This window comes from Mus caroli, chromosome 9, assembly GCF_900094665.2.
Source record: "Mus caroli chromosome 9, CAROLI_EIJ_v1.1, whole genome shotgun sequence".
NCBI lineage: Eukaryota > Metazoa > Chordata > Mammalia > Rodentia > Muridae > Mus > Mus caroli.
Window position 1 is genome coordinate 65,209,274 of NC_034578.1, and position 24,832 is coordinate 65,234,105.

The following is a 24,832-nucleotide window of genomic DNA, read 5'->3' on the forward strand; positions in this document are numbered from 1 at the left end:
AATTATTAATCTGATTCAGTGACTGGAAAATCAGTCTTGGTGTCCTTTAAGGATTATGCTATTTTTTCAATTGCTATTCAGTAAAACGAGACATTTCTCCTGTGATATACATTAGCGTTAAAATGTTCAAGTCTGGTATTTATCCAAAGTGAGTCTTTGCTGACATTTGGGCTTGTGACATTTCCTGTATGATCTGTGGTGGCTGGAAGGCGTAAGTGACTGACAGGAAAGAGCAATTAGGAAGACGCCCAGCAAATCGCTCCTCTTCAGGGGCTTCTTCTCGCCTCCCAGATGAGGGTCCATCCTGCACCTCTTGTGTTTCAAATGTGATAAATGTGATTTTCCTCAGTTGTTTTGCTGGTTCAAAACCAAAAACAGCATTCCTGAATTCTGCAAGATTGACAGAAGGGGCATTTTTAAAGTCCAGTTTTGTTTGGTGGAGAGTTATATTGTATTCCAGTTAACATTTACATAGACTTTTTTTTTTTAATGAAGAGCATACTTTTCTGTGAGTGAATTTTTAATTTTTTATTATTATTATTTTTATTTTTTACAGTTCAGCTGTTGCCTCCCCTCCTGTCCCCCTCCCACAGTCCCTCATTCCATTTCTCCTCCCTCCTGTTTCTAAGAGGATGTCCCCTCTCCCACCAGGCCACCCCACTCTCTGAGGCCTCAAGTCTCTGAGGGTTAGGCACAGCTTCTCCCACTGAGGTCAAACCCAGCAGTCCTCTGCTATATAATTGTTGGGGGCCTTGGACTAGCTCTTGTATGCTGCCTGGTTGGTGGCTGAGAGATCTCAGGGGTCCAGGTTAGTTGAGACTCTGGTCTTCCTATGGGGTCGCCCTCCTCTTCAGCTTCTTCTAGCTTTTCCCTAATTCAACCACAGGGGCCCCCAACTTCAGTCCAATCATTGGGTGTAAGTACCTGCATCTGTCACAGTCAGCTGCTGGTTGGACCTCTCAGAGGACCGCCATGCTAGGCTCCTGTCTGTAAGCACACCATGGCATTAGTAATATTGTCAAGCCTTGGAGCCTCCCCTTGAGATAGATCCCAAGTTGGGCAGGTCACTGGACCGCCTTTCCCTCAGTCTCTTTTCCATTTTTTTCCCTTCAGTTCTTTTAGATAGGAACAATTCTGGGTCAGAATTTTTGACTGTAGAATGGTAACCCAATTCCTCCACTTGATGCCCTGTCTTTCCACCGGAGTTCCCTCTCCTCACTGTTGGTCATTTCATCTAAGGCCTCTCCCTTTGAGTCCTGAGAGTCTCTCACCTCCCAGGTCTCAGATACTTTCTAGAGGGTCCTTCCACCTCTCTCCACACCTCAAGGTTGCATATTTCCATTCATTCTGCTGGCCCTCAGGGCTTCTGTCATGTCTCAACCCCATGCCTGATTATGCCCCCCTTTCCCTCCACCCCCTCCTACCTGGGTCCCTCCCTCCCTCCCTCCCTCCCTCCCTCCCTCCCTCTGTCTTCTGTGATTGCTTTCTTCTCCCTTCCAAGTGGGATTACAGCATCCTTACTTGGGCCCTTCTGCTTGTTAACCTTATTGAATTCTGTGGATTGTATCCTAGGTATACTGTACTTTGGGGGCTAATATCCATTTATGAGTATATACCATGCATGTCCTTTTGGGTTTGAGTTACCTCACTCAGGATGATATTTTCTAGTTTTATCCATTTGCCTGGAAAACTCATGATGTTCTTAATGGCTGAGTAGTATTCCATTGTGTAAACGAACCACATTTTCTTTCTTTTCTTTTCTTTTCTTTTCTTTTCTTTTCTTTTCTTTTCTTTTCTTTTCTTTTCTTTTCTTTTCTTTTCTTTTCTTTTCTTTTCTTTCTTGTTTTTTTGAGACCGGGTTTCTCTGTGTAGCCCTGGCTGTCCTGAAACTCACTTTGTAGACTAGGCTGGCCTTGAACTCAGAAATCCACCTGCCTCTGCCTCCTGAGTGCTGGGATTAAAGGCGTGCACCACCACGCCCCGGCGAACCACATTTTCTGTATCCGTTCTTCTGTTGTGGGGCATCTTGGTTGTTTCTAGCTTCTGACTATCACAAACAAGGCCACTGTGAACATAGTGGAGCACATGCCCCTGTGGCATGGTGGGGCATCTTTTGGGCATATACCCAATAGTGGTATAGCTGGGTCTTCAGATAGATCTATTTCCAGTTTTCTGAGAAACCTGATTTCCAGAGTGGTTGTACCAGTTTACAATCCCAGCAGCAATGGAGGAGTGTTCCTCTGATGACTAAGGACTTTGAAGGTTTCTCTAGGTGCTTCTCAGCCATTGAGATTCCTTTGTTGTGAATCCTCTGTTTAGCTCAGTACTTCATTTTTTGATTAGGTTGTTTGGTTTTTGGAGGTTAGCTTCTTGAATTCTTTATATATTTTGGTTATTAGCCTTTATTGGTTATGGGGTTAGTGAAGATTTTTTTTTTCCTAATCTGTAGGTTGTCAATTTGTCCTATTGACTGTGCCTTTTAAAATGTTTATTTTTGAGAGTTTCATGCAGTGAAATATGATCATATATGCCCCATTTCTCCCTTCCAACTGCCCTTGTCCTTTTTTCCAACGTGCCTCTTCCTTAACTTCATGTCCCCATCTTCCTCTTCCTTTTTATTTCCTAAGTCTGATTTTTACTGATAATGTGCACATGAATATCTGCTATCCACTGGAGCACAGGAAACCTACCAGCAGCCACACTGAAAACGGATTGAGTCTCCCTCCCCAAGGGAGGAGCTCCAGTGCAGGAGCCCCTCAGTGTGGGGCCTGGAGACCGTGTGCTGGGATGTGGGCTAGCTTGATCTTGTACACATCTCCTAATGGTAGCCACAGAGGCTTTGAGTTCCTAAGGGCAGTAGCCGTGTCATGTCCAGAAGACAGCATTTCCCAGAATCCTCTCACCCTCCAGCTGCTGTATTCTTTCTGCCTGCTCCTCCCTGAGCCCTGGGATGAGGAAGTTGATAAATGTTTCCCATCCCTCTTTGTTCAGCACTCAGCTTCCGACCCTTAGCACCCTATGGGGGTCAGCTTTTGTTGTTTACTAAACACACACAGAGTAAAGATGGAGCTGATCTGTGGCTGTGCTTGTTTTCTTTTCCAACACAGGCGAGCACTGTTTATAAAGGAGGTTGAAATCCTAGGCCATATGTCTGTGGACTGGCAGTGTCTGTTTGAAGATTTTGTGTGTCCTCCTGAAGTCAGTGAAAATCTGCTGAAGATTTCAGTTAAGGTGAGAAAATTGGAATCAGACCTTCAGAGCCAGAGTGACTCAGTCAGTGCTTTCTGGCTGCCTCACAGTTACAGAGGCAGACCGTGTGGAGGAGCAGGGCCATCCCTGTGCTGGCGCATGCTAAGCCGTAAACAAACAACTAATTTGTGTAACTATTTTATCTTCTGACATAGAGTATAGTATCAATTGATTCACCAGAATTGCTTCTGCCTTTTGGTAAAATTAAGCACCAGTGAGTAGGAGTTTTTGTTTCTTCTTCTGTACACCCATTTTGCAACAACCTTAGACATTTCTACAGATACTCTTTCTGCTAAGAAATTGGTAGACTGTGTGCCTCAGGGAAAGTAAATGTTCCGTCCGAGGTCATCGGATGCTGAGCAGGCAGAAGCACCTGCTGTGCAAGCATGGCTGGTCCCTGAGTTCGATTCCTAGAACCCCATGGAAGGAAATGACCCTGCAGAGTTGTCTTGACCTCCGCTCATACCTACTTGTCAACACATCACACACATAAACCGTTAAAGATAGATTAGGTCTAAATAGCCCCGTTTATGATCTGGTGCACACAGAATGTGAATATAACTTACATGTGTGTGACCTGTGTCTTTCCTCCCATACTTTGCTAAGGATGGACTTTGCATTGCACAGTATGGGGTTAGCAGAAGTTATACCTTGTCTTTGCTGGGTTCTTAGGCTTACCTACCATTCTCTCTCTCTCTCTCTCTCTCTCACACACACACACACACACACACACACACACACCTCTAAATGTATTTTTATCTCTCTTAAGAAAACATAAACAGTTGGCATTGTAAATATGGCATTGTGTATAATACCTTTGTTTTGCTTAAATAACAAAGATATTATCCTCTTTACTAAAACTCTCCAAACAACATTACCTACAGATTTTGAATGGGTTTAAAGGGATTGTCCTTTACTTCTCTCATTATAGACATGTATAGACAAGAGACTCCCGAGTCAGCCTGCCCATGTGTGCTCTGGTGCAGATTGTCACCTAGAACATCACAGCACAGGGCGCCTTGGCAGGAAACAGTGCCCTGGAGCCGGGGCAGACTGTCCGTGCATAGTTTACAGTTCCCTGGTTACCACCTGCCTCTCGGTTACCTTTCCCTTGCTGTAGTAAGAAAACACCACGAGAAGGCAATGTATAAAAGAAACAGTCTAACTGGGGCTTTGGGTTTCAGAGGATGGGATCCATGATTCTGGAGCAAAGGCATGGTGACTGGAACAGCTGAGCAACTTACATCGTGATCTGAAAGTGGGAGGTAGAGAGAAAGAGAGACTGGGCGTGGTGCAGTCTTTTGAACCCTCAAAGCCTGTCCCCAACAAGGCCACACCCCTAATCCTTCCCAAATAGTTCCACCAGTGAGGTACCAAATATTCAAACATATAAGCCTATGGGAGCCAATCTCATTCAAACTACTGCAGCATCTTGGCTTCACATCAGTGGTAAGAATTGACTCAGTGTATTTTTACATTGTGTAAGAATTTTATCTATCAGCAGATGAAGGGGGGGCCGTTTGGTTCGCCACTTGTCTGTCAGCTGTCATGCATTGTCACAGTGCGATCCTGTAGGCTATTTATTGTTGCCTGCAGAAGCCTTTATTTTACACAAATGGGTCTATAAATTCAGACTTGAGTGTGCAGCCACTTTCCTTGTAGCAGGGTGGTTTATTTCACAGCATACTTGCATGTGGCATTCCAGTGGTGTAGTGCTTATAAAATAAGTTGACATTTAAGCATCCAGTTAAATATTATGTTTTTTTTTTCCTAAAGAATAATTCCTTTCCTGTCATTTTTTCTGTTAAAACCAGGAGCAGGGTCTGTTCCATAAAAAAGACAGTGCCAATATAGGCCATCTTCGGAAAATTTACCTGAAGGATCCCATCACAGCCAAGGTAAAGAGTTCATTTTAACAACCCCCTCAAGGTTTTTAATGGGAAAATCTTTATAAGCTGGAGTAATAGCTAGTCGCCATTATCTCTCACATACTCTACTACTGGTAATTTTGAGTTAATGCTCCTGTGAATGGCGGGCTGGAAACTCACCAGAGTGGAAGGTCATGGTTCACATTGCGTGAGTGGGTGGTACAGCCTGGGAGAGTCATAGTTCATACCTCATGTGAGGTGGTAGCCTGGTCCTTGTCCACGCCTGCATGGAGACGCAGGCGTCTCTGCCTTCCCCTACCCTCAGGGGAGCCAGAGGTCATCTTTGCAGTTGATAACCCTGCTTTTCCTTCCAGAGGGCCTTTGATGCCATTGAGAGCGCACAGTCAGCAAGGCAGCAGCAGAAGCTCATGAGGCAGTCTTCAGTGAAGCTCCTCAGGCCCCAGGGGCCGTCTTGACCATGGATTCTACAAGGCTTCTGAGGGGGAAGCAGCCGCTTCAGAGGGCCTGCTGAAGAGAACATTTCCAGTGATTCCTTAGCTCTGGGTTTTGGTGTTTTTGTTTTGTTTTTCTTGTTTTTGTTTTTGACTCTTAACTTTGAGTGTTGGGAATTCATATATATTAGGAGTCTACTGCTACACGTTTAGGTCAGGCCTCAAAGAAATACCACTTCAGCTTGGAGAGACTTATTCCTTAATATTAAAATTGTGAAGCAAAGAGTGGTGGGCTTGTTTTTAATTAATCCTTACTGAAGAGAGGAGATTTTAAAGTGAGTAGTATTCTTTGAAAGGTTTTATTCAGACAAATAGTGGACACTGACATTTGTTTAAAAGTAATTTGTGCAATAATTGAACTAAGAGAACACTTTAGGTAAACCAGTCAGTTGACTGAAGAAATGTACCTAAAGGAGAGGCGGTGCATTTTCCATGTTCATTTTATGAAAATGTTATTTTTCTTCTAATAAGATGAGTTTTACACGAGTGCTTTTTTTCTCCTTTCGATCTAATCTCAGACCATGGGCGGTCTGGCAGCTTTGGTGGGTGGCCCTGCAGCGCTGTCTGCAGCGAGGCCCCCACCTGGGTACTTTCAGGGTGGCCTCTCATGAGCACAATGACGGATTCCTGAGAAATTGCACTATGAGCTCCTCAGCATTCAGGAATATATAAAGTACAATATTTTTTATATTTCCAGAGATTTATTTTAGAATATAAAAGACTGCAAAGGGCGCCATAAATGAACATTTAATTCTAATGCATACCTGTAAATGTCTTTTAAATACCTGTTAGGAAGAATGAAAAATCCCTACTTACTTTATTGTGTAGGTTTTCTTCAAGGTCTGTACAGAGTTGGGAGATGGGGCATTCCCTGTATGCATCAAGCTGCTGTCCTTCCTCGTCTCCCTGAGGCTTGTTAGGTCGGGGCTGCCTGTTACTCTGAGGGATTTTATTTCTTTGGGTGGACCTTTATTTAGCCTTGTTCAGGGTGTTGAACGTGGCATTGAGTTAAAGCGCACAGTCAGCGATGAGATGAGGAATGTATGGATGCTCATCTTGCTTTGCCTTGGTTGATGCAGGTCCTCCTTCCACCCTCAATGCCAGTCACGCTTTCAGGATTGCACAGGAAGACGTCTTAGCCCCCCACTGCCGCTTCATGTTTCTCTAAGGGAGAGTGCAGAAACCAGTGTCTGATTTTTAGTGGCTGTTAGATTTTAATTCAGTTCCTTCATTTCTTACCCTCACCATGCCCCCCATCTCCAATCTCCAGTTCGTTCGTTCGTTCGTTCGTTCGGTCGTTCGTTCGTTCGTTCCTTCCTTCCTTCCTTCCTTCCTTCCTTCCTTCCTTCCTTCCTCTTCCCTCCCTCCTTCCCTCCCTCTCTGTCTCTTCCTTTCTTTCTTTCTTTCCTTCCTTCCTTCCTTCACTCTCTCCTTCCTTTCTTCCTTCCCTCTTTCCATCCTTTTGATAGGATCTCACAATGTAGACCAGGCTGGCCTTAAACTCACAGAGATCTGCCTACCTCTGCCTCCCAAGTGCTGGGATCAAAGGCATGCGCCACTGTGCCTAGCTTAATACCGTTATTCCTGTTAAGAAAATCATTACATATAAAACTGATAGCTTTAAACCTAATTGAACTTTCTAGAGCTAGAAGGCAGTGTGATAAGCCTAGCAAGTACACTAGCAGTCTATGTCTTTAAAACTGACTTAATCAGGAATTTGAATATCTGACTACATTTTTTCATGTTAATCCCAGCTGTCAATGGTATTATAAATATTTAAGGCATTATATTGCACTGATGGTTTATTCCAGAAACAAATGTACAGAACATTAGACTAAGAATAGTCAAGTCTATAAACTCATTGTCTCAGTTGATACCTGTGGCATTTTTATTTGATACAGTGTTCTGGTACAGGAGTAACCCACTGGTTGTATGTAATTAGGTGTGTGGTCTTTTTTACAAATGCATTCAGGGGCAGTGACTCGCTTATAACTTTTTGAGAGAAATAAACCATTGTTACATTGTTTATATGTGTGCGATCTCTGTGTTTGTGCTAAATACGGAAGTCTCATTCTCTTCTTTATTTCAACATTCCCCTTTGCCCGTCTGCCCTCATGATAGTCAGAAGACAGGTGAGACACTGCAGAGAGTTTTACACAGTGCCTGTTCCAAGGCTCTGAGCCTCCCTCCCACACTGGAGCTGCAGCACCCGGGAAGCACAACAGCATTGCGCTGAGCTCCTGCCTGTCATGAGTTCTCAGTCACTGGGAAGGGTGACAGGGATGCTAAGGCAGGTGTCCTGGGGAGCAGAATTCACTGTGGCAGTCTTGGGCATGTATTCTCTTCAATGGTTTTGAAGATCTGGAATGCGTCTCCCCATCTCTTGCAACCCCTTTAGTCTTTCCATTCCTGGCTCCCCACCCCTCCCCCTGGGTACAGCATTTTGAAAGCCTTTCAGGCACTGAGTTATCAGGTGGGTAGAGGAGGCTCACATCGGGCCTGTAGCAAGGCAGATACATCAAAATCCAAAGTGAACAAAACATTAGAAGAATGCCCTTGGGCTTTCTAAGAAAATCTAACCTGGGATAGACTTCTTACCTGAAATTCCTGGGGAGGGAGAGTGGTGTTCTAGTTTAAATTATGTATGAGAGAATACTAATATCTTTGTGGCACTTTGGGACTTTAAATTCATTGATCTGGGGGGAATCTCTGGACATCTGGTGTTTTGTTTTATTGTTTTGTTTCTTAACAAAGCTCCAGGTTTGTTTCTGAGGCACCGCCAGAACTAAAAATTAATGATCTGACTTAAAACAGGCTCCAAAAGCTTTTCAGATATCAGTACCAATCAGGCATTGCAGTTACTGCTGAACTACAAGACCATCTTCATCTTGGAGAGAAAGATTTAAAAAAAAAATATGGCATTTAGTTGTTTGGCTGGGGCATGTCAAGGCTCATGTGTGGTCAGATGGTGATTGTAGGAGTTGCTTTCGTGGTTCTCTTCTGCCATGCTGATCTCAAGAATTAAATCCAGTTTGTCAGGCTTCCCTGCTGAGCCAATTTACTGTCCCCGCAAAGAATCTTAAAAAACAGAAGGTTGCTCATTTCTTAGTCATGTGTCCTTGAGGAAGGCCTTGTGGTTGAATGTTGTGGCCATGATTCCTGTGGCTACTGCTAAGAGGGGTTCTAGGCCATGTGTGTTTTCTCTGAAAAGAGAGTGGAACCTACCAGGGCAGAGGGACATAGCTCACTCTAATGGTGACCGTGCCTCTGAATTTAAATTTCTTCCTGACTTATTTTCAAAACCTCCTTCATGGAAAAGCCCCAGCCATTTAAATAATCCTTATTGTGGGTCATTTTGGACTGAAAGAACCTTCAGGAAGAATTTGCACCATGTTTTGCTTTCATATACTGTACCTATATAGTCCCTCACTTAGTACAGAAAGCTCTGAAAGCCAAAAGACTCTTCACAGGTTTAAAACAAAGTCACCTGGCAGCAAAATCTGACCTGACCCGGCCTGAGGTTGTTTGTGTTCTTTCTTCGTGTAAAGATGATTGGCTGCATCTGAACTCCTCTGATGACTATGGGGTGTGGCCCCATGGGATAGGATAGGCTACACTTCTATATTCTGAAGCACATTTGGCCCAGGAGCCCCAGAAGAGGTTGTAGAGGTCTCTATTCTGTGTCAAGTTAACCTTTCTCAAGCCAATAAGGAGCTTATTCTGGCTCCCAGAGGGGGCAGTTTGTCATGGCAGGGAAGGTAGAGGCGGGAGTGTCAAGCAGCAGATTGCACTGCAGCTGTAGTCAAGAAGCAGAGGTGACTGCTGTTAAGAACTTGCTCTTTTTTTTTTTTTTTTTTTTTTTTTATAAAGTTGGAGACTCCAGCTCATTGAATGGTGTCACTCAAAGATAGGGTGGGTCATCTCACCTCATTCCAATTTAGAAACTTCTTCATGACATATCCAGATGTTTGTCTCCCAGGTGATTCCAGAGCCCATGTGGTTAACAATATTAACCACACACCCTCAAAATTATTAACTTCAGGCTATTAACATTTTAATTATTTTATTTAATGAATAACATTGGATTATTAAACTTCTCAAAATTTACCCAAAAAAACAAAACAACAACAACAAAACCAGACCATAGGATTGTCAGTGAAAGGCAATAGGATTCTTTCCTATTCCGACCACGTCACTACCGTGCCTTACAGTTCCCTGGCAAGGCACTTTGCTGTTGAGATTGATGTCCCCTTGGTGGTGTCCCCTTGGTGGTGCAACACAAGGATTTGTGACATCCAGAAGAAACACAAGCCAAGAATGAAGTAGTTCCCTCCCTCTTGTGTATTAAGTATTAGCTGGAAGGGAGGGTTTTAAATAATTGACCTCTAGTGAGAAAACAATCGGATGGTGAGAAAATAGAACATCCTGGTCCCTTAGGTCAATCTCATTCACTAAGATAATAAGGAGCCTTTTCAGAGAGGACTTACTTCCTCAGCAGTAATTCTCATAAACCCAAAGAAAGATCAGGTGACTTCTCCTGAGATGGACTAGGCTGCCTCTGGTTTTCTAAATGTGGCTCAAATCCCACGATAAACCTTTTTTTTTTTTTTTTAAATCAAAAATTGATTGTGAATCTTGACTCTGAGTTTGGTAGCTTTTGTGGAGAATACCTTTTGACACCAGTGTCTCCCTTGGCCATCTTTCCTTTTGGGCCATCATTTCAGGCTTTCTTGTTACACTCCATTGCATTTCTGTGATTATCTCCTTCCATGTTAGCAAATTATCTTTATTGACCAGTGGTTGCCAAAGAAGACCCCAGGTAAAAAAGTCTTCTAAATAAAGTTTAATAGGCGCACAGTGCTACCCATTCATTGGTTATAGCTAGCTTCACACTACAGGGGACAGTTAGTAGCTGTGGGACAAGAGAGCAAAGCTTTGACATTAACGTTTTAGTAGTTCTTAAGACTTTTCAGGTGGAGCAGATGCAGGCTCCAAATGAGGCACCTAGGATGCTGCAGTGAGGGAGTAAGTGAAATCAGGGCTGAGCATGCATGTCTTTCAAGACTCCATCTCCACTCCCCACCCTCTGCCCTTGCTAGAGAGGGATACTAAGAATCAGGGGGTAATCAACATGGCCTGTATTGGTGTCTTATATTTCTTTTAAAACTTTGTGCCTTTGTCCCCCGCCCAATGTTTTTTACTTCCTCTCTATGTGTTGTAATCCTAACAGTTGCATAGGCATTTCCCATAGAAAATACTCAAGAGTCTAAGTCAGCCAGCCCTTGGTTTAAACTATTTCCCAGATCCTGGAGAATTCTAACATGTACTCTAATGTTACTGAGACAGTTAATAATTGATGTAGCCTTTGAGGTATAATAGGGAGGAAGAAAAAAACTTGACCTCTCTAATGTTCTTTAGAACTAAGAATGAATCGCTCCAGGTTCTACCACAAGCCATTAGCTAGTTCTGCTATCAGAAACAATACACATGCTCAAGGTGCTTTCTCACCATGGCTGGGAACATGCCCAGGAAGAGATGGTATTTTAGATGACAGGGCATGACAGAGAGCAGTGATGGAATGAATGAGCAGGGGCTGAAAGATGTGATTTGAATGGGAGCTGTAAAGGTTTAGCCTCACCAGAGGGTGCTGCAGCTTAGTTAAGCATGCAGTTATTGATGGTTTAAATTAAGCAACTATAGTTGAAGAGGGCATGGCTTCCTTCCCCTGGAGTACTGTGAGGAGCTTAACCTACTTTGACACTTCTGATCAAATCTTCCCTACTTCACTCAATTCACAGTGGTTCACGCTTTCAAAAAGTAATAAGGGGGGGGTATGAATTAGTGAATTAATATCCGAGTTCTTAGCTTTTCCAATAATGAACTCCAGTCATTTGAGTAATCTATTATAAATAGCAGATTTTTTTTTTCCTCAGGAAATCACACTCCTGGGAGATTCTGGAAGAGCACTGAGGCCTATGGAACATTTAGAATTGTGTCTGAAGTCACTGCCAGCAGGAAACTATAGCTTGCTCATGTCAAAGATTCCTGTAGGTAAAGTTTAGAGACCCAGAAGACACTTGTTCCAAGCTGACCTCAAAAGAGCACAGAAGGCTCTGACACATCTGTCAGTGCAGTGCAGGGTGGATGGGAGCCACTTGAGAACGCCGCTTGGTAAAGGCTGTGAAGGTGGATTATGTGTGACTTAGCTCAGTGGATAAGACTGCATTTCCTGGGTCACCTGAAATGACTGCTCAGTCAATGAACATGGAGTTAGAAATCAACTCTCTTACAATCACCTGCAATGTTTATATGTCAAATGATTGTGATTTAATGATTTTTGAAGAAAATCATCTCCTTGGGGACCTGTGAGAGCTCGAGTCTAAATGTCCTCTCCAGGCTCCTGTGTTTGAATACACAGTCCCTAGCCAGAGGTTGTGCTTGGGGAGGTTGTGGGACCTTTGGATTCTGTAGCTCAGTTAGCAGACGTGAGTCACCGGAGTCAGTCCTTAAAGGTTATATATATCCACTTCTCGTGCCTGCCCAAGCTTTCTGCTTTTTTGTTCTCCAGTACGGGAGGACCTCCCTCCTCATGCTCCTACCATGATCCATGGAGCCAGGCCAGATGCCAGGACTTCTCCAGCAGGATGGACTGTATCCACTGAACCAAAATCAATCTGCTTTCTCTTTGAGATGCTTCGGCTAGATGTTGAGTTATAGTAATGGTTAATCATGGGCAGTTTTTATATCCAGCACAGATATATCTCCTTGTGGCTTTTCATCCATTGCACGTAGTCCCAGACATACTGAGGGTGTGTCTGTGTGGAAGCTTGAGTATGAAATGCTCTTAAATAGAACTGAAGGCTGGCCTTGGGTGCTGCCACCCATTCAACCATAAATGGGAGTTTCCAAGTTTTCATCATCTCCTACCTAGACCATCCATAGTCAGAGTGACATCAAGTCATCTTATGTACCTGATCCACCCCATTCACCCTCTTAGGATATAGTTGCATGGATCACCATCTGTGCCACCAGAACCAACTGAGATGGAGTGGGCCTCAGACAATTGCAAATTGCCCATTGCTCCCCTAACAGGAAAAAGTATCTCAGCCTTAAAAGAAACTACTTACATGAAATAAAATGTCGCTATTATCATAATTTATTTTCTTTTTTTTAATATATTTTATTACGTATTTTCCTCAATTACATTTCCAATGCTATCCCAAAAGTCTCCCATACCCTCCCCCCTTTTCCCCATTTCCCTACCCACCCATTCCCACTTTTTTTTTTTTTTTTTTTGGCCCTGGCGTTCCCCTGTACTGGGGCATATAAAGTTTGTGTGTCCAATGGGCCTCTCTTTCCAGTGATGGCCGACTAGGCCATCTTTTGATACATATGCAGCTAGAGTCAAGAGCTCCAGGGTACTGGTTAGTTCATAATGTTGTACCACCTATAGGGTTGCAGGTCCCTTTAGCTCCTTGGGTACTTTCTCTAGCTCCTCCATTGGAAGCCCTGTGATCCATTCAATAGCTGACTGTGAGCATCCACTTCTGTGTTTGCTAGGCCCCAGCATAGTCTCACAAGAGACAGCTATATCAGGGTCCTTTCAGCAAAATCTTGCTAGTGTATGCAATGGTGTCAGCGTTTGGAAGCTGATTATGGGATGGATCCCTGGGTATGGCAGTCTCTATATGGTCCATCCTTTCGTCACAGCTCCAATCTTTGTTTCTGTAACTCCTTCCATGGATGTTTTGTTCCCAATTCTAAGAAGGGGTACAGTGACCCCACTTTGGTCTTCATTCTTCTTGAGTTTCATGCGCTTAGCAGATTGTATTATATATCTTGGGTATTCTAAGTTTTGGGCTAAATAATTTATTTTCTATATCCAGGCTGGAGAGATGGCTTAGTTGCTAATGGTTAGGCTCACAACCAAAAATATTCTCTATATACACAGAAATAACTACATTATCTTTTTTATTAGACTTTTACATATGTGTGCCTGCATGATTTTGTATGCTCCATGTATGTGCAGAGGCTAGGAAGGGCAGAGCATCAGATAACCTGGAACTCTAGGTATAGGCAGTTTTGAGCTGCATGATACAGATGATGGGAACCAAACCCAGGTCCCCTACAGCCCCACCAAATGCTTTGTAACCCCTGGGCTATCTCTAGAGCATGAGTTAGCCTTGTAATAACTTTTACTAAGCGGTACATTTGTAAACTTGTACAGTTTATATATATATATATATATATATATATATATATATATATATATATATAAAGATCCTGAGAAAACTATCTTTTATTCTTTTAGTCTATTTCTTCATTTAAAAATAAGTCTTTTGGACTAAATGTGCCTTTATGTTAACCTTTGAGTTTGGCTATGGGTAAAATGACCAATTTTAGGCTATTTTGAAAGTGTGAGGTGTGTTTCTAAAGGAAGCCTTTCTTCCTGCTTCCTCACAACTGCCCCACAGACATTAGGCGTATATTCTAAACTACCTATGGGCTCTTTTATAAACGCACACAGCCTTTAGCTGAAAAAGAAGAGAAGGCATGGGAAACAGTTGCTAGCCTTTTCATGTGGGAATGGTCTCGACTCAGAGACAGATAATGAAGACGCCTGGCGGATCTGAGCGTGGGAATGACTAATCCTGGAGCCCGCCATGACTGTGAGACGGAGCCTTCCTCCTACAGAGGCACACCCTCCGCTTCAGTAACAGAGAAGATCACGGCCACTCAGAAAGCCTTAGCGCACCTTTCAAACTTGACAGCCATCATCTGGCACACCACAGTAAGGTGCCTTTGCTTTCCAGATGAAGAAACAAGTTCATAGGAGGGATTTACTTACCAAGAAGTGAGTGACCTGATGCTTGGCGCTACCTCTTTGTAGGCACAGCAGTAGCCTAGGTCTAGACATTTTAAGCTTGAGAAAGCAGCATAGACAAAGCAGATTATAATGGGCGTGAATGAAGCCTTAAATATCTTTGCTCTCTTTATGTGTAGCTTCAAGTGTATTCATCTGACCGAATTCTCTCATGATGAGGTGGAAAGACATGACGGCTCCTGTGGCTTCACCTTAGAGCTGTTCTCCTCCCATAAGAAAGCTTCATGTTCTCTGGGTTCCTTAATCACAGGGCCTTTTCATAGAGTAAACATGGGGTTCTCGTGTGTCACTAAAACCATCATCTGGTTAATGCCTTAACATCCCACTTGAGCTGAACACGTGTTCACATGGGTTGCAGTCTTAAGGTGCATGGGGCACATTTGTAAACACAAAGAAAACCGCAGAAGGCTGCTAGAAAGAACAGAAAGGTTACTAAAAGGGGATCAATAATTAGGATTGACAGCAGAATCCTTAACTGTCACACCTGGGAGACATCACCAAGTGAGATGTGACTAAGAGAATATTGATCATTTAGTTGTGTTTAATCAGTTAAATTAACATTCATTCAAGGGGAAGGTTTCCAGTCTCAGATAATTTCTTAAGAAACTGCTAGGGGGTATGGAGGGAATCAGCGAGCAAAGAGCCTACCATGCAAGGATGGGGACCTCGGTTCAGGATCTCCAGAACCTGTGGTCTCAGTATTGAGAGACAGACAGGAGGACACCAGGGCTCATTAGTTGGGTAGCTTTGCCAACCAGTGATCTCTAGGTTCAAGGAGGAACCCTGTTTCAAAACAAAACATGGAGAATGATGGGAGAAGACACAAGTATCAGCTTCTGGCCCCTGTGGGTGCATATAGGCACATGCATGTAAACACACATGCACGCACACACATGCACACGCACACACTCACACACACACACGAGAGAGAGAGAGAGAGAGAGAGAGAGAGAGAGAGAGAGAGAGAGAGAGAGAGAGAGAGAGAGAGAGAGAGAGAGAACTAAACAATGCACGTCAGGAGAAGAGTAATAAAACCAAGAGTAGACATGAAATATAAAATATAATATATAATGGGGATAAATTGGTAATAGAGTGTAGCCAAGATGTATAAGTTGATCAAGACTACAAGAAAATGATAAACTATTGAAGCAACATTATATTTTTCTTAAATTCTAAGCTGTAAGGTGTTCTTGGATGCGTCACACTAGAAGGTTGTGATACTCAAAGTCAAGTGTTCTAGACAGCATCTTGTTAATTCATGGATCTCAGCAGGCTGTACATAAAAGAATAAAAGGCCGGGAATTACCAAATCCACTTTAGGAATAGGAAAGTCGGACAGAAAGGAACAAAGAGGTCAGAACAAGGAGAACAAACAGAGACCACAAGTAGGCAACAGTTTGTGAAAAGAAGGGTAAGCAAGTGTATCAGGCACCAGGTTAAGTGCTTTGCATAGTCTCATTTATCCTTAGAAATGACACTGTGTATGTCAGTGTTAGTGTCTTTCTTCATAATAACTAAAAGACAGGGCTGGAAAGGTGGCTCAGTGGTTAAGAGCACACACCTGGCTATTAAAGGCCCCGAGCTGAGTTCTTAGCAACTGTATTAGGAAACTAACAAAGTGCCCAGAACTCCACCTTCCTGGGATCTGATGCTCTCTTCTGATCTTTCATTCACACATACAGACCCGTAGACACTCAAACATGCATAAATAATAATAATAATAAATATAAATCTTTAAAAAATATAACCAAGTGGTAAAAATACTTGACATGTCTTGTTAAGAGACGTAAGGTTAAATGTGTGTCACAAAACAAAATCAAAAGTTATGGATCCTGAAAGAGTCAGGTAAGGAAGATGGGAATGTGATTGAGAGGGATGGGGAAGACGTAAGAGAGGGTAGAGGTGAGAAAAGTCAGAAAGTTATAGACATGTGTGACATGGTCAAGCCATGGGTGACCAACATAACTGGCAAAGAAAGCTGTGGTTTGTAACACGTTAAGAATTCCCTTCATTCAATATGAAGAAAACAACTCACCAGGAAAACGAGCAAAGGCTGTGAGCAGACAACTCACAAGAAAGAAACCTGAAGATAATTCCAGGACAAGCCACTTGACGCAACCAGATGCCTGCCACTGCACATGTGTCTGGCTGACTAAAGTGGATGGTTGAGTAGCCAGTGTGTTATGGGATGGAGTGGTACTGGGAAGTAGAACCAGGCTCAAAAGATTCCCAATGTCTGCCTCTGCCAGGCACACACAGATAACAGTTGCCTTTAGGCATTCATGCAGAAATGCATACAAGCAATGGGAAAGATGGTAAGCGGCATGACACTTGCTGCAACACTCCAGATATTGACAACAGTGTGTGCACAGCTGTCTACTAGTAGTGGACTAAAAAGATGTGCAAGAGAGCTAAAATAGAGTATTATAAACAACAGACTCTATAGACCTGTCTTTCTATGTCAATACATAGACTTTGAACCACCTCTGTATATCAGCTCCCCATAGCCAGCCTCTCTCTCTCTCTCTCTCTCTCTCTCTCTGTCTGTCTCTGTGTGTGTGTGTGTGTGTGTGTGTGTACTGTGAGTAGACATGCATACACCGAAGCCAGAAGAGAACTGTGTGTCCTGCTCTATCACTATCCAGCTTATTTCCTTTAGTATTTCTCCCTGTATTAGTTCCTTTTCTGTTGTGATAAAACATCACGCCCAAAGGCAGCTTAAGAAAATAGAGTTTATTTTGGCTTACTGTTTCAGGGGGAGTCCTTAATGGTATGGGAGGCATGGCCATGGGAGGTCAGAGAGGGAGCCTGAGAGATTATATCTCCATCCACACAGGAAGCATACCCTAAATGGGGTGAGGCTATAAATTCTCAGTGATTGTTTCCTCCAGCAAGGCTCCACCTCCTAAAGTTTCCATTACTCCCACAAACAGTGCCTCTGAGAGGGCACCAAGTGTTCAAATCCATGGGGGTACGGGGGACAATTCCTACTCATGCCACCATAATCTCTCATTAACCCTCGAAGTGATGACTTTGGGGCTAGCCTGGCTCACCATCACCAGCTGTCATCCTGTCTCAGCTAGCCCTCCCCAACTGCTCTCGGGTGAGAGGTGTGTGAGCTACATCCAGCTTTTCATATGAGTGTTAGGGACCCAGACTCAGGTCCTCACGCTCGCACAGTACTCTGACCCATGGAGCCATCACTTCAGTCCAGTGTTCAGGGTCTCTCTCTCTCTCTATGGATCTGACCAATTCCTATCGTTTCTAAAACAGTTGCATATGAGAGCTATTTACATACCATTTACACTATGTTAGGTGTAATAGAAAGTCTGCAGAGGACCTAAAGTATGAGAGGATTTTGCAGAAACAGACAATCTAAAAAATTTTTTAGAGAGAAGTCTTAGTTGCCAATATAGTTCATGTTCAAATATAGTTCATGCAAATGTAAGGCGCACAGTCCGTGAGGCGTGCGCGAAAAGCATCTATGCCAACTTTAGGGAAGTGATTATTTCCCAGAAAGGAAAGAGGGAGGGAATGGAGCGGGGAGGGGATGGGTTTTGGTTATATCCGCAAAGATTTGTTCATTAAATCAAAAGAGCAAGGTAGTTAACAAAAAATGGCAAAATGTTCACAGCTGTTGCTAGAGCAGTGGTTCTCAACCTGTGGGTCGCCTAAGACCATCGAAAAACACAGGTATTTACATTATGATTCGTAAGCGTAGCAAAATTACAGTTATGGAGTAGCAACAAAAATAATTTTATGGTGTGTGTGTGTGTGTGTGTGTGTGTGTGTGTGGGATCACCATAACGTGAGGAACTGCATTCAAAGGTCACAGCATTAGGAGGGTGAGAACCACTGTCCTAGAGGGTGAGTGTGTTTTTGAAATTACATGTCATACTTTGTGTTTATGAAACATATAATATTTAAATGGAAGGAGAGGGTCAGTGGAAGGTAGGAGAGGCAGGGTGAGGGATGAATGGACTTTTTCTTTGTGGCCAAGGTGAGCATGAAGTCAATAGGCAAGAATAGGCCTTTGGAACCACCCCCTCTTTCTTCATGGATGGACCAGAAAGGGGCCAGGTTTCTCTCCTCCGTCAGATCAGTATTGGAGACAGGGCTGACTTGGAAAAGGAGGTTACGGGGGTGGGGGTGGGGGTGGGACAGAGAGGACAGAAGGCGTCTGAGTGCTTCTACCTGGGAGGGAGGCAAAGGGGAGGACCAGAGGCGGGGGGTAAGCAGTTGGTTTCACTCTGCCTATGTCTATAGGCTAGGGAAGGACTGAGGGGGCTGCCTCTGAGGTAGGGTGGTGTTCTGGCTAGTTTTATGTCAACTTGACACTAGAGCCATTTGAAAGGAGGGAACCCCAACTAAGAAAATGCCTCCATAAAATCAGGCTGTAGGCAAGTCTGTAGGGCATTTTTGTAATTAGTGATTAAGAGCCAGGCTCATCCTGGATGATGCTGTCCTTGGCTGGTGGTTCCTGGGTTCTATTAGAGAGTAGGCCTAAGCAAGCCAGTAAGCAGTGCCTTCCACGGCCTCTGCATCAGCTCCTGCCTCCAGGTCCCTGCTTGGCTTTCCATGACGAACGGTTAACTGTTCTCCTCACTGTTGCTTTTGGTCATGGTGTTTCGCCACAGCAATAGAAACTCTAACTGAGACAGGCAGAAAGGGAGGGGTGGTGTCAGCTTAGCAAGAAAATAAGGGAGAAGCAAAGGGTACGGTGTGGAAGATGTCAGCTAGCAGAAAGCCGCTTCAGGGCCAAGAGAATACTGCATTTGGGGTGGAACTCGGTGGAGCCAGAGATTCAGTGATGCTCTGTAAATGAGTGGTTTGAAGGCATCCACTGTCCACCTACTAATACTTTCCCTGACTTAGTGTGTAAGGAAGGATGTCGGGCACTGTAGGGGCAGTGCAAGATGGCATTCTGCTTCCTGGAGAAGCCAGCCTTGCTGTGCTCAGGGTATTGGGCGACTCTAACTCTATATGACTTTCCTGGACCTAGTTTACTGGAACGGGAGACATATCAAGCAAAGGATAACATTTGATGCCGTAGGACCTTCCCTGTGTGGCCTCTATCATCTCTCTGTTCAGCCCGACTGTCCCACTCAGGGAGCAAGACAAAAAACACGGCTTTTCTTTTTTTCTTCAGAAGAAACCGATTTGCCCAAGAAATTGTTGACGTTTTTTGAGATTTCTTTGACATTGGCAACTTCTGACAACTCAAGGTTCCCCAACGAAATGTCAGGGTTTAATCTTGACATCTGATAGCTGCTGTGGTGGATCATAGGGGACCTCGGGTGGGCTCTGAGAGACAGAGGGCTTCACAGATGAGGTCTCTTGTGTCAGAGAAGAGTGAGCAAAGCCCCCCAGAGCCATAGTGGGGGTGGGGTGGGGCGAGGAGCTGCCCAAGAGCTTACCAAGGAGGACAAGGCCACAATCCAGGCATTTTCTTTTGTAAAGTAGCTTAAAATACAGAAAGTCTGTCTATGGCAATGCCACCCTGAATGTGTCCAGTCTTGTCATATTGCATAAAATATGTAAAGTCCAACCGTGCAAAAGGTTGGACATATGTAAAAGGTTGCACATATGTATGTACATTTATGCAGTGTGTGTATGCATGTGCATTTCAGGGTCAGAGATTGAGGCCAGAGGTCGACATTGGATGCTTTCCTCCATCAATCTTCACCTTATTTTTTGAGGCAGGGTCTCACTAAACCTGAAGCTTGCTGATAAGCCAGTGATGTCCTGCCAGAGAGCTCTAAAAAAAAGCCCCCTGTCTCTGCTGTATGTCCCGGGGATTGAACCCAGCTCCTCAAGCTTTCATTGCAAGAACTTTACTGACTGAGGCATCCCCCTGCTCCAGGAGGGGGCTTTCTAAGACACGTTCGTTCTTTCTCTTTCAGGTACAAAAATACTATCAGTCACTTGAACTAGGGTATCCAGGCATGGTTGGCCAGGGCTGGGGGGGCGGGGAGGATGCTCCTTAATGAATTAGATAAAGTTGATTCATATCTCATACACCAAATGATTGTCAATTGCTCCTTCTCAGGTAATTGCGAATGCTTGAGAGGTAATTTAAGTGGTACTTGATACTATTAATTAGCTCTCCCTAAGTTGTACATTTCATTGATGGAGCAGAAGCCAAAGCCTGGCTGACTCACACTGGCAATTGGTGCTGATGCAGTTTTCTGGGCAAGAACAATTTTTTTTTTTCTGGATGGAGTTCTGACAGGAATCTAGTCTGGACTTTGCCCTCTCTGAACTCTCTTATTTAGCATCTACACAAGGCAGCCTGCACTATTTAGCATCTAATGAAATGGTTTGATTGGAAATATCCCTGTTCTAAGGTAGGACCAAAGAGCTGAAGCCACTGTGACTAATGGCTGATCCGATTAATTAAGACAGCATGTGTGGGGGGAGGGGAGGCTGGCTCCTTTTAGAAATATTTTCTCTTCCCTTGATATCTTTGTCAAAACAAAGATAAACGGAGATGTTAAGCCCCCTGGTGGGGGGAATGAGCCCCTATGCTTTTATTCGTGGGGAGCTTGCCTTGACTTTACCCTCTGCAGAGACTTGTGTGGAACATCTCTCTAGAGGTAGGTAGCTTATGATATCCTAGAGAGTGGGTCTTGTCTTCATGGAGCTAGAGGCAGAGCAAGAATGACAACTGTCCCCCTCCTGAGCTTGATTCCACTTGTGATTGTCCCTTTTGTTCCTGTGGAGAATTTTTCACAGTCTCACCTACAGTCACATCACCTGAATACACCCAGTATTGTCTGGTCTCGGAAGCTTAGCAGGGCCAAGCCAGCTTCTGAGTTATATTGGAAAGTCCTTATAGTTTCGTGCTCTGAACAGGGCTGTTTCAGCCTGGACACAATTTCTGGCTCAATCCCACTCCAAACCCCGCTCCTTCATGGATACCATCCAGAGGTCTGCCCTATGTCACTTTCCCATTGCTTATGTTTCTACAGCCAGCCACATGCAGCCTGAACCCCAGGAACTTCATGGGCTCTACAGATAGTAACCTCTTCTTGACCACAGTGAGGTTTCTCAGAACTTGTCCCTATCTGCTTGGTTAAAGGCCACCAGACAGAAATATCAGGGGAACACTTTTAATCTATTGGCGTCCCCAGGTTTTTCTTTCTTTTCTCTATCTTGCACATGTGTGGCCCCCAGGACCTGTCAGTAATAACATTTTTTCTTCCATCTGCATCTCCCTAATTCTTAATGGGATGCCGCTCATCTTAATCCCTAACTAAAGAACCCCAGATCCTTTTCTGATCTGCTTCCTTGCCTTGCCTTGGCCACGGAAGGGGAAGGACTCAGAGCTGACCACTGACAGCCTGGGCTGTGGTGGGTTGGGGTAGGCAGAATGCTGTTACTGCTTGGGTGTGAAGGATGTGTCAGTTGGCTTGTCACTGGGATTAGAGAAGTGTCACTGTTATCCCACCAGGTGAGTGCCCTGTGGAGACTGCTCTGTGCAGACAGACCTGGGTAGCAGGGTCTCAGGCCTGTCCTTGCCTCTCATCTCACAGTATACAGTCTTGCTGAGAACCGAGGCAGGCTCTGAAAACTCTCATTGCCCCTCTGGTTATCCACTCATTGATCCATGACTAAAATGTCCATGTTGCATTGATCTTAGAGATTTATGTCTTGGTGTCCCAGTTAGGGCTAGCATTGCTGTAATGAAACACCATGACCAAAGCAACCCGGGGAGGAAAGGGTTAATCTGGCTTAAGCGTCCACATCACTGTTCATCATTGAAGGAAGTCAGGGCAGGAACTCAAATAGGGCAGAGACCTGGAGGCAGGAACTGATGCAGAGGCCATGGAGGGGTGCTTGCTGGCTTGCTCCCCATGGCTTGCTCCCCATGGCTTGCTCCCCATGGCTTGCTCCCCATGGCTTGCTCCCCGTGACTTGCTCCCCGTGACTTGCTCCCCAATGGCTTGCTCAATTGAGGTTCCTTTTTCTCCAGTGACTCAAGCTTGTGTCAAATTGACACGAAACTAACCAGCACTTTTGGTAAATCTTTTCAGTGATCAAATCTGCAACCGGAAGTGCCTGGTCACGGTTCACCTGGGACAGTTGGGAGAGGGAGATGGTCATAAGCAGGATCCTCAGGTGTAATTTTGATAGTTCTTGGCTTCTGGGAGAAAACCTTCTCTTTATTTAGACTTCTTGCAGCAAAATTATACACTGGTTCACCTATTCCCTATTGATATGTGCATAATTATGAATCACACACTTGAACTGCACACTTTACAGTTAAACTATGAGGCACAGTCTTATTAATGCAGAAAGAGAAATGGACAGGTGTGCTGATGGACTCAGTCGCCTTTTATAAATGCTGAGTTGGCTTCTTGAGCTAAAGTAATCGTGTGTTTCTTGAAAATTATCCTCACCGACAGTTTATAAATGCTAACTAAATTCTCTCTTCGACCCAATACCAGGCCCTGGCACTGAAGGCATTTAATCTTAGGAAAAGGTGAAGTGTGGGATTAATTAATCATTTGAAGTTATTTTTATATTATTTACTGTGTCTTGGTAAGTGCCAATGCATTGCTGAGGAGGACCCAAAGCAGTTTGTTTTGTTTTGTTTTTGTTTTCGAGACAGGGTTTCTCTGTGTGGTCCTGGCTGTCCTGGAACTCACTCTGTAGACCAGGCTGGCCTCGAACTCAGAAATCCACCTGCCTCTGCCTCCCAAGTGCTGGGATTAAAGGCGTGTGCCATCACTGCCTGGCAGTTTGTTTCTTGTAAAGAGTTATTTATCTCATGTGTATGAGTGTTGTGTCTGCATGTACGTCTGAGTACCACTTGTGGACCTGCTGTCTGCAGAGTCCAGAAGATACTGGATCCCCTGGGACTGAACTGCCGATTGTTGTGTGCTGCCACGTGGGTGTTGAGAACTGAACCTGGGTCCTCTGCCAGTGTAGCTAGTGCTCTTAATCACTGAGCCATCTCGCCAGCTACCACCACCTCCCCTTCCCCAAGCCATCCTTTTTTTTTTCTTCTTCTAAGAAACCATCTATTTGGATGGTCTTTCCTTCCGTCTTAGCTCCGAACTCTGCCTCTGTAACTCCTTCCATGGGTATTTTGTTCCCCATTCTAAGAAGGGGCGAAGTATTCACACTTTGGTCTTCTTTCTTCTTGAGTTTCATGTGTTTTGCAAATTGTATCTTGGGTATTCTAAGTTTCTGGGCTAATATCCACTTATCAGTGAGTGCATTTCAAGTGTGTTCTATTGTGACTGGGTTACCTCACTCAGGATGATATCCTCCAGATCCATCCATTTGCTTAAGAATTTCATGAATTCATTGTTTTAAATTGCTGAGTAGTACTCCATTGTGTAAATATACCACATTTTCTGTATCCATTCCTCTGTTGAGGGGCATCTGGGTTCTTTCCAGGACTGCCCCACCCAGGGATCCATCCCATATACAACCACCAAACCCAGACACTATTGCATATGCCAGAAAGACATTACTGACACGACCCTGATATAGCTTTCTCTTGTGAGGCTATGCCGGTGCCTGGCAAATACAGAAGTGGATGCTCATAGCCATCTATTGGATGGGACACAGGGCCCCCAGTGGAGGAGCTAGACAAAGTACCCAAGGAGCTGAAGGGGTCTGCAACCCTATAGGTGAAACAACAATATGAACTAACCAGTACCCCCAGAGCTTGTGTTTCTAGCTGCATATGTAGCAGAAGATGGCGTAGTCGGCCATCATTGGGAAGAGAGGCCCCTTGGTCTTGCAAACTTTATATGCCCCAGTACAGGGGAATGCCAGGGCTAAGAAGTGGGAGTGAGTGGGTAGGGGAGCAGGGCGGGGGGAGGGTATAAAGGACTTTCGGGATAGCATTTGAAATGTAAATGAAGAAAATATCTAGTAAAAATTGAAAAAAAAAAGAAACCATCTATTTATCTATCTGTATTTTCCAGTCTGTGCGTCAAACATTGTGCTTTAAGTAGAACTGTGCTGTGTTTTCTTGGGAATGCTTGTCACTATTTTATTCACAATTTGAGTTTGATCTTCGGGATCCCATATGTAGGATTATGGGAAATGGCTCAGTGGGTGACGTGCTAGCTGCATGAGGACCTGTGTTCAAATCCCGAGACCTGTGTAAATAGTCAGCTGTGGCACCTGGAGTCTGGAGGGGCAGAGAAAAGTGGACCCTGGGGGCTCACTGGCTAGCTGATTGGAGAGATCAGGTGAGCTGCAGATCCACTGAGAGGTCCTTTCTCAAAAATGAGGTGGATGCAACAGGGGAAAATATCTATCTCTGCCCCCTACCTACACACACACACACACACACA

At 44.2% G+C, this 24,832-nt stretch overlaps 1 protein-coding gene across 2 annotated transcripts in view; it reads left to right on the forward strand.

The window, feature by feature from the left end:
* The window catches only part of Vps13c (vacuolar protein sorting 13 homolog C), a 158,024-nt gene extending 152,172 nt beyond the window's left edge, over positions 1-5,852 (forward strand). For both annotated transcript variants that reach the window (XM_029482031.1, XM_021171411.2), the window contains 3 exons: positions 3,108-3,231; positions 5,064-5,147; positions 5,492-5,852. In XM_029482031.1, the coding sequence (XP_029337891.1) occupies positions 3,108-3,231; positions 5,064-5,147; positions 5,492-5,593 (310 nt within the window). In that variant the 3' untranslated portion in view covers positions 5,594-5,852. The remainder of the gene's footprint in view (positions 1-3,107; positions 3,232-5,063; positions 5,148-5,491) is intronic.
* Positions 5,853-24,832: the final 18,980 nt, after the last annotated feature.